The 16,863-nt window shown below is 38.7% G+C and overlaps 1 protein-coding gene across 4 annotated transcripts in view; it reads right to left on the reverse strand.

The window, feature by feature from the left end:
• EIF2AK4 (eukaryotic translation initiation factor 2 alpha kinase 4) overlaps window positions 1-16,229 on the reverse strand; it is a 39,162-nt gene extending 22,933 nt beyond the window's left edge. The window contains exons 1-14 of one of the 4 annotated variants that reach the window (XM_082761457.1): window positions 15,865-16,227; window positions 14,151-14,266; window positions 12,934-13,036; window positions 10,225-10,398; window positions 8,255-8,335; window positions 7,614-7,762; window positions 6,053-6,165; window positions 4,876-5,033; window positions 3,916-4,451; window positions 3,435-3,544; window positions 2,931-3,088; window positions 2,163-2,575; window positions 1,347-1,416; window positions 141-224 (exon numbers count right to left, since the gene is read on the reverse strand). In XM_082761457.1, the coding sequence (XP_082617583.1) occupies window positions 141-224; window positions 1,347-1,416; window positions 2,163-2,575; window positions 2,931-3,088; window positions 3,435-3,544; window positions 3,916-4,451; window positions 4,876-5,033; window positions 6,053-6,165; window positions 7,614-7,762; window positions 8,255-8,335; window positions 10,225-10,398; window positions 12,934-13,036; window positions 14,151-14,266; window positions 15,865-16,017 (2,418 nt within the window). In that variant the 5' untranslated portion in view covers window positions 16,018-16,227. Of the gene's footprint in view, window positions 1-140; window positions 225-1,346; window positions 1,417-2,162; window positions 2,576-2,930; window positions 3,089-3,434; window positions 3,545-3,915; window positions 4,452-4,875; window positions 5,034-6,052; window positions 6,166-7,613; window positions 7,763-8,254; window positions 8,336-10,224; window positions 10,399-12,933; window positions 13,037-14,150; window positions 14,267-15,701; window positions 15,770-15,864 lie in introns of those variants that run through there. The other 3 variants (XM_082761459.1, XM_082761458.1, XM_082761460.1) reach the window with 3 other exon arrangements.
• Window positions 16,230-16,863: the final 634 nt, after the last annotated feature.

Raw genomic sequence — 16,863 nt, forward strand, 5'->3', positions numbered from 1 at the left:
TCCAAGTATCTTTGGCTTTATTTTACTTGGATCCTTAACCAATTATATGAGGTGTATGCACAGCATGTGCAAACAATCACAGAAATCTAATTCCATCTAGTTATGCCTCCCTTCCAGACCAGGGCTACAGGCAGACTGACCTGAATATACAGGTAATGCACTGTCTGAATGACTGGTATCTTGTCTTCCTCTTCATGGCTACTCTTTTCATTGCCTTCTTCACCCTGTATCACAGTAAAAATAACAGAAGAGATAGCTACAGGAAGCTGTCCAGTTTTTTTTTAATGCATACTAGCATACTACTGGGTTTTAATATTAGCAAAATAATATATTGACATTTTTATAACACTGCTGCTTCTAAATCTGCTAGAAAAACAGATATGACCCAACTCTTACTTTCAAAAGTGAGAATGAATAACATTTTTGTCATAATTAGACACTGGAAGAAAAGTCTTCTAGAAGATCTAGATAAAATCTGCATCTCAAAATGTGTCATATTTAAAACAAACACACGAACAACAGAACAAGCAACACGAACAAACAACACCTTTGAAACTGCAATATACAAAGCATACCTAGTAAAATTAATAATGAACAGAAAAACAGTAACTTTGATATATAAATCCTCTCTATCCTTCCATGATAGTAAGCATACTGCCATCTTATTAAATATATGTTGAAAGCTTTGTCATACTGATACACCTTTCAACAGAAAGGAGATCAAGAATCAATTGGAGCATTTTACAAATCATCAGGATTGGCAATGACAGATTCTACATGCTGTAGAAAGTTCTATATTAGTTCTGTATTAGTTCTGTATTAGTTCTGTATTAGCTTTCTAGTGATACAGTGCTCTGACTTTTCACTAAAAGTGGTGTGATTCAAAATCTTAAGAACAACTAAAATCTCGCATACATTATGCTGACCTCCCATCTCTTTGACTGCTACAAACACGTCACCACTTTCAGAAAGTGTCTAGTATGAGCAAATACACTGATTTATGTCCCCTAAAAAGAGAAAAGAATTTCAACTTCCACTTGATGTAAGGCAATCCAGATGGTGAATTGATAAATCACGCACATGCATGTCTTAAACTTACACTAACCAGGCTCATGACTATGAAATGTGACTCACATTTAGCTCAATGACACTGTGAGAAACAGAATTCAGATTAGTAGCATCAGGTGTATTTTTATGTAGCTCCTGATGGCACATTTGCTTTCATGAACATAAACCTGTGAGTCTGTGTTTACATGAAACAAACAAAACCTCCCAACCAACCTGTTTGCATGTCAAAGGCTATTTTATGATCTCAGCATTTCCACTACCTTTATCTTTATACTTACTGGAGGGTGACCTTTACTGTTTTCATCCTCGTTATCAAAAATTATTTCACTTTCAGAATCTGTGGTTGGCCTATTAAAAAAAAAAAAAATGTTTTGGTATTCCTAAAGTAAATATTACCAAAATATTTATTATGAAACCTGGAGCCTATATTTGCGGAAAAAAAAATCCTTCTTTTATTTAAGTTTCTATTGAAGGACCCTTATATGCCTTAAACAAACATATGAAAACAAAAGTATCCTGCTTGCAAAGCCAAACTTCTTTCGACAGCTCAGCCTCTTAAAATGCAGGCATATATTTACATGAGGAAAATGTCATTTCTGCCTTCAATAAGAAAAACTGAGATAAGTTCACTTATGATCCAATGCTTAAACAACAATAACAAAAACATAAGTGAAAAAACCACCCCCCACACAGTGATAGGTATTGAATATGTTAATAAAATCAAAAGAAGAGAGAATGAGTAAGGTATTTTTCAGGATTTTTAATATTTCTCTGATATTGTTTATTAAAAATGTATGTCTTAAAGTTGGAAGATAGTCCAACATAAAAGTAAACAGCCATGCATTCTGAAACAGATGCTAAGAAATTTCTAAAAGCCTAAGCCAACATCTTCCTCTTATGCTGACAGTCTTTAACTACAAATTTTCCTCTCCCTGGCTATCCAACTGCTGGCAAATACAGTAATTTATTGCTAGAGGACAGAACGAAAATGCAGTGAATTGTATCTGACACAAATGAGAATGGTAAAAGACACAAGCCTGGAATACTCAGCCACGCTGCTGTTCCCTACAGAGCTAATGATGAAGACTACTTACAAAAAGGAATGTGAGAACACCCCATCGCCATCATCATCGTCATCATCACTGGACTCCTGATCAGCTCCACTGAACTTGTTGCTGGAGGACCTTTCACATGAAGTACTCCACTCAACTGAACTTGTCAGAACTGGGGGAGGAGCATTGGCTTCCACATCACTTGACTCCTCAGTATTAAGGATGAGATCTGCTTTGGTGGGCACTCTCTTCTCTTCGGCTGTTTCAGATGATGGAGCAACGGGAGCAGGACTTTCATGTTTTTCTATCCAAGCATTGTAATACCTCACAATATTTTCATGGTTCAAGCGGGAAAGTAACGTTACTTCCCCCTTAATCCTCCTAAACTGCTTGCTGGCAGTGTTTATACGGATACGTTTAACAGCATAATAGCAACCATCAAGCTTATTTCGCACCTGAAAAATTTGAACAAATCTGAAGTCAAATGCTTATAAACGCTCTACCAAATAAATGGAGTCAGAAGTAGAATAATTTAATGGAAGTGGGAAGTTTTCCCTCCTCTACCTGGGAAATGTCTGCAATTCAAATGCAAACTTCCCCATACTGATGGACCTCTCCCTATGATCCCAGTAATTCCTAACAAAACTTATCAGCCTACTCAATTCCAGATAAAACAAACATAATACAGGCACAGCACACTAGAAAATCATCAAGAAAACCAAGTAAATGTTGAGTACATTGTTTTGCTTCAGAGGAGACAAACACATTCCAAAAAGGATTCAATAGTGGGAAATAATTTTTATACCATACCTTGATGACTGCTCCAAAAGCTCCTTTGCCAAGTAATTTTAGCTCTTCAAACTCATTGTAATAGCGTGAAAATTGTCTCTGTGTTTCTGTGAAGAATGAAGCGCTGGATATCTGACTGCTGGGTACAACTGTTTCCATGCAATCTACACCTGCTGAATCTGTAATGAGGACATCACAGTTACCAGCACTGGTAGTAGTGCAGGGGTAAGGCAATAAGGGGAAGAAATTTACAAGAAATTGACACATTTACATCATGCAGAAGGTGGAGGAATTTCCAGGCTTAATTAAAGCATCAGCTTTCTCTACTGATGAGAAAGCAACAGTCAGACCAACCCAGCTAGTCATGGACCTATAAGCTGGTGTGGTCTTTAGCTTCTGGAGTAGCTATTGCAAAGCACTTGCATAAGCACAATTTTGATGCTCTAGCAGAGCCCAACTTTTCTGTTACTGCAGGCATGTGGTCCAGTTATTATTTAACATAACGCAAAGAACCGAGTTTCTCACCATCTAAATTTTCTTCTGCTACAGGTGTTTTCATTTGTGGAATGTTTATGAAACTATGTTGTAACAGCTGCTGAGGAGTCCATCTTTCCTTATCTTCTAAGCAGACACATCTGTTAGCAACCCAAAAAGAGAACTGTTCAAAGAGCTATCCCAGATCAGACCTAAACGTTCAAACAGATTTCTGTTAAGGAATGATCACCTTTATCAATTCTGATGGAATCAGAGGCAAAGAGAGACTAATGACTTATCCACACAAAGCTGGTGGCAGAACAGAGCAAAAGAGAGCACCAGATCTGTTCTCCTGAATCCCAGATTAGCAGCCTGAGCCTGCAGCAAGAAAACGCCTTTTCTCTAAAAAACTACGACTAGTGACACAGGGGGATTTAGCCGATCTTTTGAAAAACTGTTCAAGCCTTAAAAGTAAATAAAAATAATAATAATATAGAAGAGAAGAAGATGCAGGAATGCAGCAAACACGTACTTTTCCAGAAAGTCTTGGAAGTCAGCAGGTAAATTGCTAGGAACAGCAACTGGATATTCCTTCGTTACTTGGCCCTGGCTGAGTGAAAGCAGAAGCAAGCCCAGACTCCACACATCTCCTTTTTTTCCAGGTTTGCTGGGAAGAGCATCCTCACTAAAACGGACTTTGGTTTGCTCAAAAACATCTGCTTTGCAGATATCAGCTAAGCGCTTGGAAATGCTGTAGTCTGTCACCTTGATGTTTCCTTCAGCATCTACCAGGATACTGGAAGCACAAAGAACTTTGTGCACTACTGAATTACTGTGCAAGTAGTCGAGAGCTGACAAAATCTGGGTCACATAATGGCGCAACTGCTCAATTGGAACCGGAGTCTCTTTGTGCAAGTATGTAGAAAGGCTGTAACCACTTATGTGCTCCACTAAAATGTCCACCACAATTGAATCATCCCGTTCTTTAAGGTTCATACATATATAATGTACTATGTTTGGGTGACTTAGCTTTGTCAGTGAGCTGAACTCTGTCTCTGCACCCTGAAGCTGTTAGAGAAAAACAACATAACATGCATTGTGTCATATTTCATGAACGCACAATTAAAATAGATAATACAAAAAAATATATACAGTATATGACATCCTCATCCTCATGTGAAAAAAATGCATTGTAGACAAGGGGCAAGAACAACTCTGGTTTCTGCCAGGCACATCTGATTTCCTCTTGTTTCAGAATTGTAATATTTTATTATTTTATTTATGCATGCTTGCAGGTACACTTCCTTGTAGTTGTATTACTTTAAATGTACTCCTGAATACCCCAATATGTTAATTTTGCTCTGAAGTGGAAAACTCTGAACTTTTCAGACTCATCACCACCCTCCCAAGCTTAATATAAATTAAGAGTTTTATCAAAAGCATCGAACACGCCCTAAACTTTATCAAGCCAAGTGCAACACATGGGCATTACCTGCTTCTTACACTTCTCAATCTTTTCTCTTTCCTGTGTTGTAAGAAATTTTCCCATCTTTTTTTGCCAGTGCAGAACCCACTCATATACTAAAACAAAGTCTCCACTGTGAATTTCCAATGCATTGTAGACTGATTTACCAAGCTGTTCATCCTTGCCTATACATGAAGGGAGAGAAGGAGAAGACAGTTTCTTTTTTTTTTTTTTTTTTTTGGTAAAGGCTTGACAAGAGCTCCTGCAAATGCTAAAGAAACACTGCTTTCTACAACTCCTGAAATGCGGAACTACTTACAACTAAACAAAATTTGTACCTACATGTGGCATGAAAATTATCAGTTCTGATGAATGTGAATTCTATGCAGATAAAATAAACTAATACTAGTCAAATTAAAACTACAGCAAATTGGCAGAAATTGCTGCACATTTTAAGAATTTCAGGTTTCAATAACTGATTACTCTTCCTGCTGAACAAATGCCAAACTCTTATGGACATAACTGTTTAACATAAAACTGCAATATAATAAAATTATTTTTGCATCAGAGACTTTTAGATTGCTTATCCTGCCACTGAGGAAGCGCTATGCTGAAAAAGAACAAGAACATTTTATGGTCCACTTACATGGCACTCCATGGAGGCCTTTCATCTCCAAAAGTCTCCTACTCTTGCATGTATTTAGTTGTCACTAGAATTGCTGCTTTCATCCCACTGCTATCAGCTGTGATGGTGCAGAAAAAAGCCTGTATCCCTAACCCTGCTCTTACCACTGGTTTCACATTTCCTGAAGTTAAATGATTTCTTGCTTGGTGGCAATGTGTATTTGACAAGCTAGCTATTCATTTAAATTCAAAAAAAAATCTGCTTAGGGAGTTATTTTAGTTATGAAGAGAATATAAAACATTGAATGGGTGTTTTTTTGGTATAGCTATTCAGTTATGTAATTGTTTCAGGAGAAATGGACATTTACTTAAAATAATCTTAAGAAAATATTAAATATTTATCACAAAGTAATTTTGCATATTACTCTCTCCCAGTCCTGGCTATGACATTTCATATACCACAACAATATTTTCTCTCCCTTGCTACTTTGTACCTGGTAACATTGTTCAGGTTTTCCCCCTCCCAAAAAACAACAGCTCCCAAAATAGTATGTCAAGCTGCAAATGTTACTTTGCTTACCTAAACATTTTCCTTTATGAACAGTAAGTTGCCCAGCGCTTGTGCTGAAGTTCAACACCTCGTAATTGCTGGTGGACTCTTCATTATTACCAATAGAAAACTGGCGTTCTCGTCTGCAACGTGGACAGAACATTTTTCTCTGTCTCAAAAAAATATTGTTGCAGTCCCTAGTTCCTAAACATATCATTTCTGTAACAGGATTAGTTTTCAGGCACTTTTGTACTCAATCATAACATTCATCAAAGTTAGTGTAAACGTAAACATCTGAGTAGAAATCCAGCATTTCACAAACAACAACATTTTGCACTGGGTGTCTAAAATCAAAGCCAGGAATTGAATCAGCAAGGAGTTCAATCCAAACCTTAAAACTTCTGCAGCTGAGGATGACATCTTCAGTTTGGAAAACATAACAGAAATAATAACACCAACCACCACAACAAACATACTACTGCTCTGAGAAATACCTAAGTGTGTCTTGATTTGTATTATCTTTCAAAACATAACAAAAAGCAAATATATGCAGTTTTTTAAAGATCATTCCAGCTTTAGCGTAATTATTTTTCCCAACTTAAAATGGATTTGCCTTTTGATTTTACTCCTCTAAATTAATCCTGCAAGGAGAAAGTTTTGCAAAAAAAGCAAACAAAAAAAACACACACAAAATGCCTAAACAACAACAACAAAAACCAATGAAGTGGTACATTCCAAACCTTCTCACATGCATGTATGGAGCTGCATTTAAGATCAGAAAGAACTGAAAACCACTAATGTAAACTAACCTCCATTATATCTTAGTACAATCTACTTCAAAATAGAATTATCACCATTATACAGCGTGTCCTCCAAATAAATGCAATTATGTATAGAGATCACAAGAGTATATGAAGGGTCATGTAGAAACTCCTTCAAAATACTGAATTTAAGAAAGAAAAAAACATACATTGGAGATGTCACTTCACTAGAGCTGTATAAAGAACAATATACAAAAAAAGCATCTGGCCTTCTGAACTCAAATGTACTTTATAAATGAAATTAAAAACATTTAAAATAAACTTCTGAATGTTTAAGTCCCAGTAGCCAAAATTTCAGGCTTCATGAACATACAAACAAAGGGAACCACTGTCCTTGTAAAGACAGACCTCAGAAAACTAAATAGGCTGAGCTTTTGCTTAACTCTACAAATATGGTACCAGGGCACTTCTAGATCATTTTTGATTATTTTTATCATTGTTAGAATAAGTAACTCTGCCCTTTTTTCTTCTCTCTCTCTCTCTTATTTTTTTTTTTTTTTTAAGAACACAAAATGCAAAGAAGGCATAATGCAAGAACAGTTCTGTGGTAAGTCTGTATTAGTCCATTGTATGCGTTTGATGTTAAAGCATAGTAACACAAACTTTTGAGACACGTCTTGTTCCACAAGCAAAGACAGCATCTCATTTGATTATACTAAGATTAGCAATGAGATAGGAAAGCGGATTTCTGGATTATCAAATACTATACAGAAACAACTGCCAAATGCAAACTGTGATTAAAAAATCCACATGCAAAGAGACATACATACTTTGAACGTCCAGCTGAATTTGGGCGGTGTTTATTATTCACTCCACGTTCCAAACAGTTCCCATTCAAACTGGAAGCAACTCTGTACCCTGCAGTATCTCTCCTGTGAGAATTTTCTTGACTTGTCTGAGCAGCTATTTCCAGACGTTCCTGTAAATCGGGACAAATACTGGATAAGTACAGAAGAATATGCGGGTATACTTGACTACTATTCTATAAAGTCATCCAGATCAGAGAAGAAAATAGATTTCCATAATAAATGTACAGATGAAGCTGAGGAAGAAGTGCTGAGATTCAGAAAGCACATTTCAGCACTGTCTGGGCAGGACTGTAAGGATGCTTTGGAATGAAACAGTTAACACATTACCATACTAGATTTACTCTATGTCTGTTTAAAAACATCCATCCCAGAACACTAAAAAGATGCCACTAAATTATTTTCCCTTACAGTTAGTTTTATTTCAGAAAAAAGTTCCATGAATTCAAGAACAGATGTTACTTTAACCTAGATCTAATAAAAGCATGAGATGAGAGAAGGTATCAAGAACAGTTGAGTCATGTTATTCTTTCAAATTCCTGTGTGCTACGGAGTTGACAAAGAGGTATTGCAATGTTTTTAGGACATCTGCTTAGAAAGAGTACCTGTTTGGCAATTTCCTTCTTTTTTCTTTCTTCTCTTTTCTCTTCCTCCCGTCTCTGAATCTCGTTAAGGATTTCACGTTGCTGAAATGAATTTCAGTGCTGTTTAACATGCAACAAACAGTGCGTACAATGCAACTGCTAATCTTACCTTGTCAAAAATCTAGGATATTGACTTTACGAAAGTGTTAGAGTATTTGTAGATCTCAGAAGAATAAAATAAAGTAACATTAATAATAAAAAGATATCAACTGTTAAGACAAAATAGCATCAATTGTATGATGAAGTTTAATGGAATTCAGATAAAAGAAAATAACTTCTACTGACAGACCCAAGAATAAAGTTTCATACATAGAAGATATCGAGAAGTAAGCTAAAAAGTTATTTTTTAGATTAATAGCTATTATGTCCATATTGCCACAGTGTGGAGATTTCACACCACAATTCTCTGTGACCCAGATGAATGCCCTCACTTCTAGTGCAGAATAAATGTGTCTCCTTAGATTGAATTTACTGCTCTCTAGAGGAGTTTGTCATAGTGAATATAGCAGTCAATCTATGGTGAAGAAAGGTAGGATTATGTATGTATCTGGATAATAATTCCTAGTTTAAGCTGGAACACACTGAATGTATTTACTCACACTTTTGTATAAGATCCCCTTTATAAATGGTTTCCATAGGATCAGTAAACAACATTCAAGTTTGCTTCAGTATTGCAAACATTCAGTAGTGCAAACATTCAAGTTTACACAAGTATTTCTCAAGGTTAAAAATTCATCCGTAAAATGTTACAACAACAGCAGCAGATAGTTCACATAGTACCTATTGGTCAGAGCTGTCAGTGTCAGTTGATAAATTATAATTCCTTAAAACCTATGGCTATGCAGGATGATTTACAAAATCATGACTGTGTGGAGGGTGGTTTTACTCAGGTGGGTAGCTGAGCTCCACCACAACTGCTCTCTCACTCCTCTTCCTCAAAGGGAAATGGGGAGAAAAAAACAATAAAAAGGACTCAAGGGTTGAAATAAGGACAGGAAGATCACTCAACAGTTACTGTCACAAGCAACTCAGACTCAGTGTAGGGAGATTAGAGAAATTTATTGCTTAATCCTAACAAGCTAGAGAAGTGAGAAACAAAAACTAAAAACACCTTTCCCCTATCCACCCCATTCCACCTCCTTCCCTCGAGCAGCACAGAGAAACAGGGAATGGGGGCTGAGGTCAGTCCCTAACTCTTCGTCTCCGCTTCTCCTTCACGGTCCCTCCCTGCCCCTGCTCCACGTGAGGTCCCTCCCATGAGATGCCGTCCTTCCTGAACTGAGCCTGTGGGGGCTTCCCACAGGCAGCAGCTCTTCAAGAACTCCAGCATGGGTCCATCCATCAGGAGCAAACTGCTCCAACATCAGTCTCCCACGGACAGCAGCTCCTGCCAGGTCACCTGCTCCTGTGTGGACTCCTCTCCACAGGCTACAGCCCCAGCCTGGGGCCTCCTCCTGCAGGGGTCCTCCACAGGCTGCTGCTTCCTTCAGGGCAGATCCACCTGCTCCACCAGGGGCTCCTCCATGGGCTGCAGCGTGGAACCCAGCTCCACTGTGGTACCCCACGGGCTGCAGGGGAACTTCTGATCTGGCACCTGGAGCACCTCCTCCCCCTCCTTCTTCACTGACCTTGGTGTATGCAAGGCTGTTTCTCACTCCTCACTCTCCCAGCTGCTGTTGTGCAGCAGTTGTTTTTTTCCCTTTCTTAAATCTGCTCTCACAGAGGTGCAAACAACATCGCTTATTGGCTCGGGTCTGGGCAGAAGCCGGTCCCTTTGGGGCTGGCCCTTACCTAACACAAGGCAGCTTCTGGATTCTTCTCACAGAAGCCACCCCTTCAGCCCCCCACTAGCAAAACTTTGCTACATAAATCTACTACAGATTGTTAAAATAACATAAACAATACAGGGTTATTTCTTTAATTTCTCTTACCTCCTGCTCTTCTCTTCTTTTAACTTCTTGTGCCCTACGCAATTCCTCCTGAGCCAGCCTTTCTTGTTCTTTCTGATGATTTTTTAGCATTTCTTCATGAAATGACTTGGAAGGTGGTTTATTATACTCACTGAGAAATGATTGTATATGACCTGCAAGTTCAAATATCATCACCTGAAAGAAAATAAACATGAATGACATGCAGAGCTCAAACTAGTTGAAAGAACAAGTTCAAAGAACATTGTAAAATGATACCCCACTTGGAAAAGCAATACAGCAGCAACTGTGTGTGACTGTTCATTTCGTTACTTACCAGATTAATTTACTGTATTTCAATACTTTTTGTCAGAGCTATTTCATGTTACGGTTCATTAATAAAAATCCCTGACCACAGTAGCACAGACGGTGAAAATTACTGAAAGACAGATTTAAGCACTTTCCCTCTTCCCTCCCTGCAAAATCTTTTTTTTTTTTTTTTTTTTTTTTTTTTATCTCCTTTTAGGTATATTTTCCTATTCACAAAGATACATGTTTAAGACATATCAACTACAACAATAAATCCTTTAAAATTGTCCATCACTGTAGCTACTACTACTACAAAATAGTTGCTTTTTTTCATTCTTAACAATAAATCCAATCCTTTCTCTCTAATCTAGCCTCACAGTTAGAACTGTAAAGCCACATAAGGCATTTCACATTTCTAAAACTACAACTACTAAAATAAGAACTGCACTGAAACCTTAGCTAAATTCTGCTGCACAGCTTGCCAGGATGAAATAAATTTTCAGTTACTGTTTACTTCAACTAGTTATACACTGATGGCCTATTGACCTGTCAGGACTTAAGCTTTCTTCAGCCTAGTAGCATTTCTCTATTAATTCAAGCAGTCCACAGCACTCGTAGACCACTACAACTCCAAAACCAAAGAACGCATTAGAAAGATACATCCCAACAGACTCAGAAGCAGCACTGAGCTCAATTTGCATGTATAGCTGGAAGAACTGCCATACCAAATTATACCATCTGCCTCTAACAGACTGACATTTCAAACATCTTCAAACAATGAAACACCTTTTTTAAAAATAAGAATGAAGACAGAAGGCAATTCAGAATAGAAAGAATAGCACAATATTCATATGTCTGACGTGCAAACTAGATTATCTTTCTCAGGTTACTATTAAAAATGCAAGGCAAACATGCATGTGCAAAGGTATAAAAAAAGAAAAAAATCCCAGTAATTTAAAAAAATCCATCTGTTGTTCAGTTTGACAGGTAACTGAAGCATTTTAATTTTTTCAATATTGCTGAATACAGTTTAATAAAGCATATCTTCCAAGGCAGAGAGAATAGTTGACTCCCTTTCCCTGCAGAGAAAATAATGCAAGACTACATTGTGTATTGCATTCATTAAAAATGTACTGTATATGTAACTCACAACTGTACCTGCCTGTTTCTGGATCAAGCAAGATCCTCCCTCTGGATAATTATTAGAAAAACGTGTAACATTTTTGTAGCCTCTTTCAATTAGATCAGAAATCAAAATGGTATTTAAAGCCCTACAAGCCAATAGGATTGCTCTCCTAGGGTCAGTTGTGAGCAGACTGAGAATGTATGTCATGGCTTTGTGGTTACTTTGAAAGTTTGAACCTTGTTTCTAGTGTTTGTTATAATTGTCCATAGTGCAGTCATTATAAAAAGAAATCTTGGCATTAAATATAACGAACAAAACAGTATCAGAAGAGTTCTTTTGAAAGTATCTGTATTAAAGTTGGCCAAAAAATAAAATAAAATAGCAGTGTAGTATACAAATGGAAAAAGGCATTGATGTGGCAACACTAGAAGCGGAGCAACCCCTGCCAAACTTGTGAAGTTGACAGGCTTATGAAATTGAAAGCAGAATATTATTGCAGCATATAGTAACTTCTGCAGCTGTGTATCTTTCATGTTCAAAAAGGCAAATAGAGCAAATCAAATGTGCTCACCTGTAACATTTCCACATAGAGATAAGAAATATGCCATAAACACTGCTTTCACAAAGAATTTGATGTTTGCTACTAACTCTTTGAATCATTTCAGTTCTCAGCAGCAATGTAAAAAGGTATCCTTAATACCAAATACACCCGGGGAGCTATAAGGTCCTTTAAAACTAAATACAACTTCTATGCTTCACATATTTATCCACCTTTCTCTTTTTACCATATTCAGTGGGGAAGTCATGTATCAACATTCTTAGCCACAGTAGGAAAAAAGGCACAAAAGAGTGACTGTGCTACAGCCCCAGAAGAAGTCAGCTGTTGAGCTGGTATTATAATCATGGTCTCTCACCCTCCAGTTCAGCACTGGATGAAGCAGATCATACTGACAAACTCCCTATGTTGTCAGTTTGTTTTAAAAGCTATATCCACTTACAGTACTCAGATTAATCTGAAAAGTGCACAAAATTCTCAGTTTTGGAGTAAGTTCTTGCCTTTCATACTGTGAAATAACTAGGAACAAACTAAGCCTTTAAATCTGCCTTTAAACAGGAATAAAGCTTGCATTTTTACATATACACTATTGTAGAAGTGTGCAAATTCTGAACTTTCATTAAACAGAAACGTTTATAATAAAAAGATAAATCATACTTCCAATATGGATGTATTTCATTATATTATACATTTTTGGAACTATTTAGGACCAGAGCATATTTCTCAAGTGAAGAGTTCTTACCTCTCCGCAGCGCTGTTTTGCCAGTTCAGCTAGTCTGGATTTTAATTCATTTATTTTCTCATTTGACAAGCCTTTTGCATTTTTCAGTTCTATTTCAGGGACACTGGGGGACAGCAACAGAACATAAAGAATGGCCTTATTAAAAAAGAAGTGTAAAAAACTCCTGTGTAAGACAGAAGGCAGGTAAAATGGTCAGCGATGGAAAAGGAATGGAGTTCATAGTCACTTGGCAATTGGTCAATACTCAACGAGGCAGTTCATAAATATGACATACATGATATGAAGTCAGAGATCTGATTTTATACTCATTAGTTTTTCTAGTTGCACATTACTTGTCAGCTACAAGTAACAGAAGACCTATCAAGGTCTTCTCCCTGCAGTCTCTTATGATTCAGCCAGCTCTTAACTAGTGACTTACGTAACAGTTCTTTGCAAATATTACTAGCATAATATTTAGGTGCTTAAAATTTATCACCACTGTACAGGTGACAAAAACATAAAGAAGCCTGCATAGCTATGGTAACTTAAACAAACAAACAAAAGAAAGTAAAGGGACTGCTGTGCCCCATGCTACAGGGTATAACTGAGCTACTACTTGGCTGGGAACAACGCCCCTCAGGCCACAGTACAAATGGATGGGTAAAGGCAGCTCTGCTGTGGACACAGTCAGTGTCATAAGGACTGAATGGAACATTTTGGTCTGTGCCTGCACAGCAATTCTATACCCCAAAATTACTTGCTGACCCAAAACACCAGGAGTGCTCACTATATGCAATTCTTTTTACTATCTCTGTGGAGATCTCTTCCAAGAGCAGAAAACAGGAATACCAGGTGCAAGTAGGACAACAGATTGTTTTACAAATAGTCAGTCCCACTATTAGCAGAATAGGCCGTGAAGAGAAAAAGTTTCAAAAGGGCACTAAGATGTTAACAGGTACACCTGTACTTACTTATCTTTAAGTTACAGCTCAGGGCTGCAATCTTTTCCTGACAAATGTAGCCCTATTATTCTCCATTGCACAAGAGACCACATCCAATTCAGGCAAAAAGATTTATGGTCACCCCTCATACCACAGGCTGAACAAATACAGACATGCAGAAAGCAAAAATAAGCAACAAATAAAACCACATGTTCTTTCAACATACATTTCAATATGAAAAAGAGATAAATGTTCACAGAAAAAAAAAAAAAAGGTTATATTTTAATGTATACTCACGTATCGGGGTAGGTATGTGGACACTTGACCCACAGATCAACTTTGGCATATACTTCATTACCACCAGTCAATCCCTGAGGATGCAGAACTAAATTAATTTCAGGAGGCTGTCGTACCTAAAATGGAAAACAAAGCTTTGATTTAAAAGTTTTGTTGTTGTTGTTATAATGGAAGCAGGAGTTATTGCACACAACTCTCACAACCTGTATCATGGCAGAATTCAGGTTAGACCATCCAAACCATGGAAGTAATACATTGAAGTGTTGATGCTGCTCAATGAAGGTGAGGTGGTTCTTTACCACAGCTTATCTGATAAATTTGCAGTTACAGTTAATAGAAAGATGAGTCAGACTAAGCAAAGAGGAGGCTTACTAATAAAATCTTCCTATTTTGCTTACTGTAGGCTAGTAGTAGAAAAAAGTTAACAATCTGTGACAGATTATTTGTGGAATATCGCAAATTAATACATTCAACATACGAATAAAATTGTTTCTTTTCTGTTTGTTTTAGCTCACTAACAAACACCAATCATTATTTTCTGACATGACGATAGACGACAACATCACATCTTGCATGGCCAAATAAATAGTAGATTTGTTGTATTTATATTTTTATTTTTGACATAAAGCGTAATTTTAACTAGCATTGCCCTTCCTGCCATTCTCTTGAAGTTTTTTTTTTTGTTGTTTTGTTTTGTTTTTAAAGTAGAACATTCCCATATAAACATTCTAAACTTTTTATTTTCAAGTAGATTTTTTTTTTTAAAGGGAAGAGACCTTAGTAATGTTAGGAGCAGGTATGGAAATAAGATGACGTAGAAAAACACATATGGGAATGAGTTAAAAGATGGTCAATATCCCCTCTACTTTGCCTTTGCATTTCCAAGTGGGAAAAGTACAGGTAAAGTCAAAAGCATGTCAGGTATAAATTTAATAGGGAGGGAGACCAGCAGCACTGCTATGAACTCTAAGAACTTGGGAAGTTACTGACATTGCTAGCATTAAATTCCAGTCCCTTTCCTCCCCACAAAAAAGTCACCAGTTTCTGCAAGAATTTTAGGTTAGTGTATATGGCAGAAAAAACATTAGCAGCCATGATACTTTGTAGAAACTAAAGCCAAAAGAGGACAGACAGACGAGTAACAGTGAAGTTTTGGGGGACTGATGTAAGTAACCAGTACCTCCGGGTACAGGAGAACAGTGCCACCAGATGCAGCTGGAAAAAAATTCTCAAGAAGACATTGCAGACATGAAAGAGAAATGGAAAAGAGTAATGAGTAGCTGACCTGGGCAATCAATTGTAATTAAAAAAAAATAATACTGTAAAAAAATAAAGTGTAAGTATCAAGTTCTGATGGAAAACAGCCACAGTGAGAATAAGCCACAGTATAGAGTGAATGTGCAGAGATCAGCAACACGTATGCCGACGAGATGAATGAGATAAGCAGGTATGTAATTAGTCAGCTAAAGAATAAATTCGGAAGCATTAAAAAATAAAAAAATAAAAAGCCAGTTAATCAAAACCCGCTCTGTTCCTCTCCAGAACGGAGACCTGTTTCGCTGGGCTTCCCGTTCAGCCAGGAGGCAGGAGGACGAGGGCCCGCGTGGATAAAGCAAACAGTAAATGAAATAAAGCCCAGCGAGGCGGGCGGATACAGCACGGCCACCGAGCGCCGCCGCCTCCCCGCACCGCGCCGCGGGGCCCCGCTCGCTACCTTCCAGGCCCGGCCCTGCCGCAGATCCTGGAAGTCCTGCCCGTAGATGGACTCCAGCGCCTGCAGCTCGTTCTCCTGCCGCAGCTGGTAGCTCTCCGGAGGCTCCGCGGCCGCCTCCGCCGGCAGCTGCTGCGCGCCGCTCGGCCGGGCCATGTCAGCTCCCCGGGCGGCGGCGGGCGGCCGCCATGGCGGGCGGCCCCGCGGCGCTGCCACCCTGCGAGCGGCGCCGGCCCCGCGGCGGCAGCGGGAGGAGGAGGAGGAGGAGCCCCGGCCGCACGGCCCCGCTCCCGGCCGCACGGCGTGTCCGGGGGCGGCGGGGTGAAGGCTGGGCTGGGGCTGGAGCTTCTCCCGTGGCTTCCACCCGGAGGCGGGGTGTGAGCACCGCAGGGGTTTCCTGGCTGAACGCCCGGCGAGGCCACGGCCTGTCCGCGGGTGGCTGTGGTGGGACGTGGCACAGAGGCAGCGGGGAGCTGTCAGGGGAGCAGCGGGGAGCAGAAAGGAAACGTGCTTTTCTTCAGCCTTTCCCTTCTGCTGAACAGAAGGATGATGAGAAGATGAGGTCACCTTTTAAGTTTTGTGATCCTGACGAAAATACCCCAAGTAAATTTAAACATATAAATTCATGCATTAGGTGTGCATTCCCTGGCAAATGGAAACGTTCTAGTAGTCCATAGCTTGCTACCCTGAGGGCATATATCACCCTTCTCACCTTACTGGCCTTTGTGTATAGGCTTTTTGTTCTAAGTAGACTACCTAAGGAGGGAGCTACTCTACTGAGTAGTTTCTATAGCTCTGTTAGTCCTTCTGAACGTGAGAACTTGCTACGTGCATACTTCTGTTTATCTTTCCACTTCATTTAATCTAAGATCACATGGTCCCAGCTGGTTTTATAACTTATTTATTAATTGCTAGTTTTATGACTCCATCATGTTATTAGTAAAAAGAAACAACCAACTTTTTGTAAGTGAAATTAAAGCCTAATTTTAACTGCATCACTGT

This window comes from Aythya marila (assembly GCF_965140915.1).
Source record: "Aythya marila genome assembly, chromosome: 5".
NCBI classification, from domain to species: Eukaryota; Metazoa; Chordata; class Aves; order Anseriformes; family Anatidae; genus Aythya; species Aythya marila.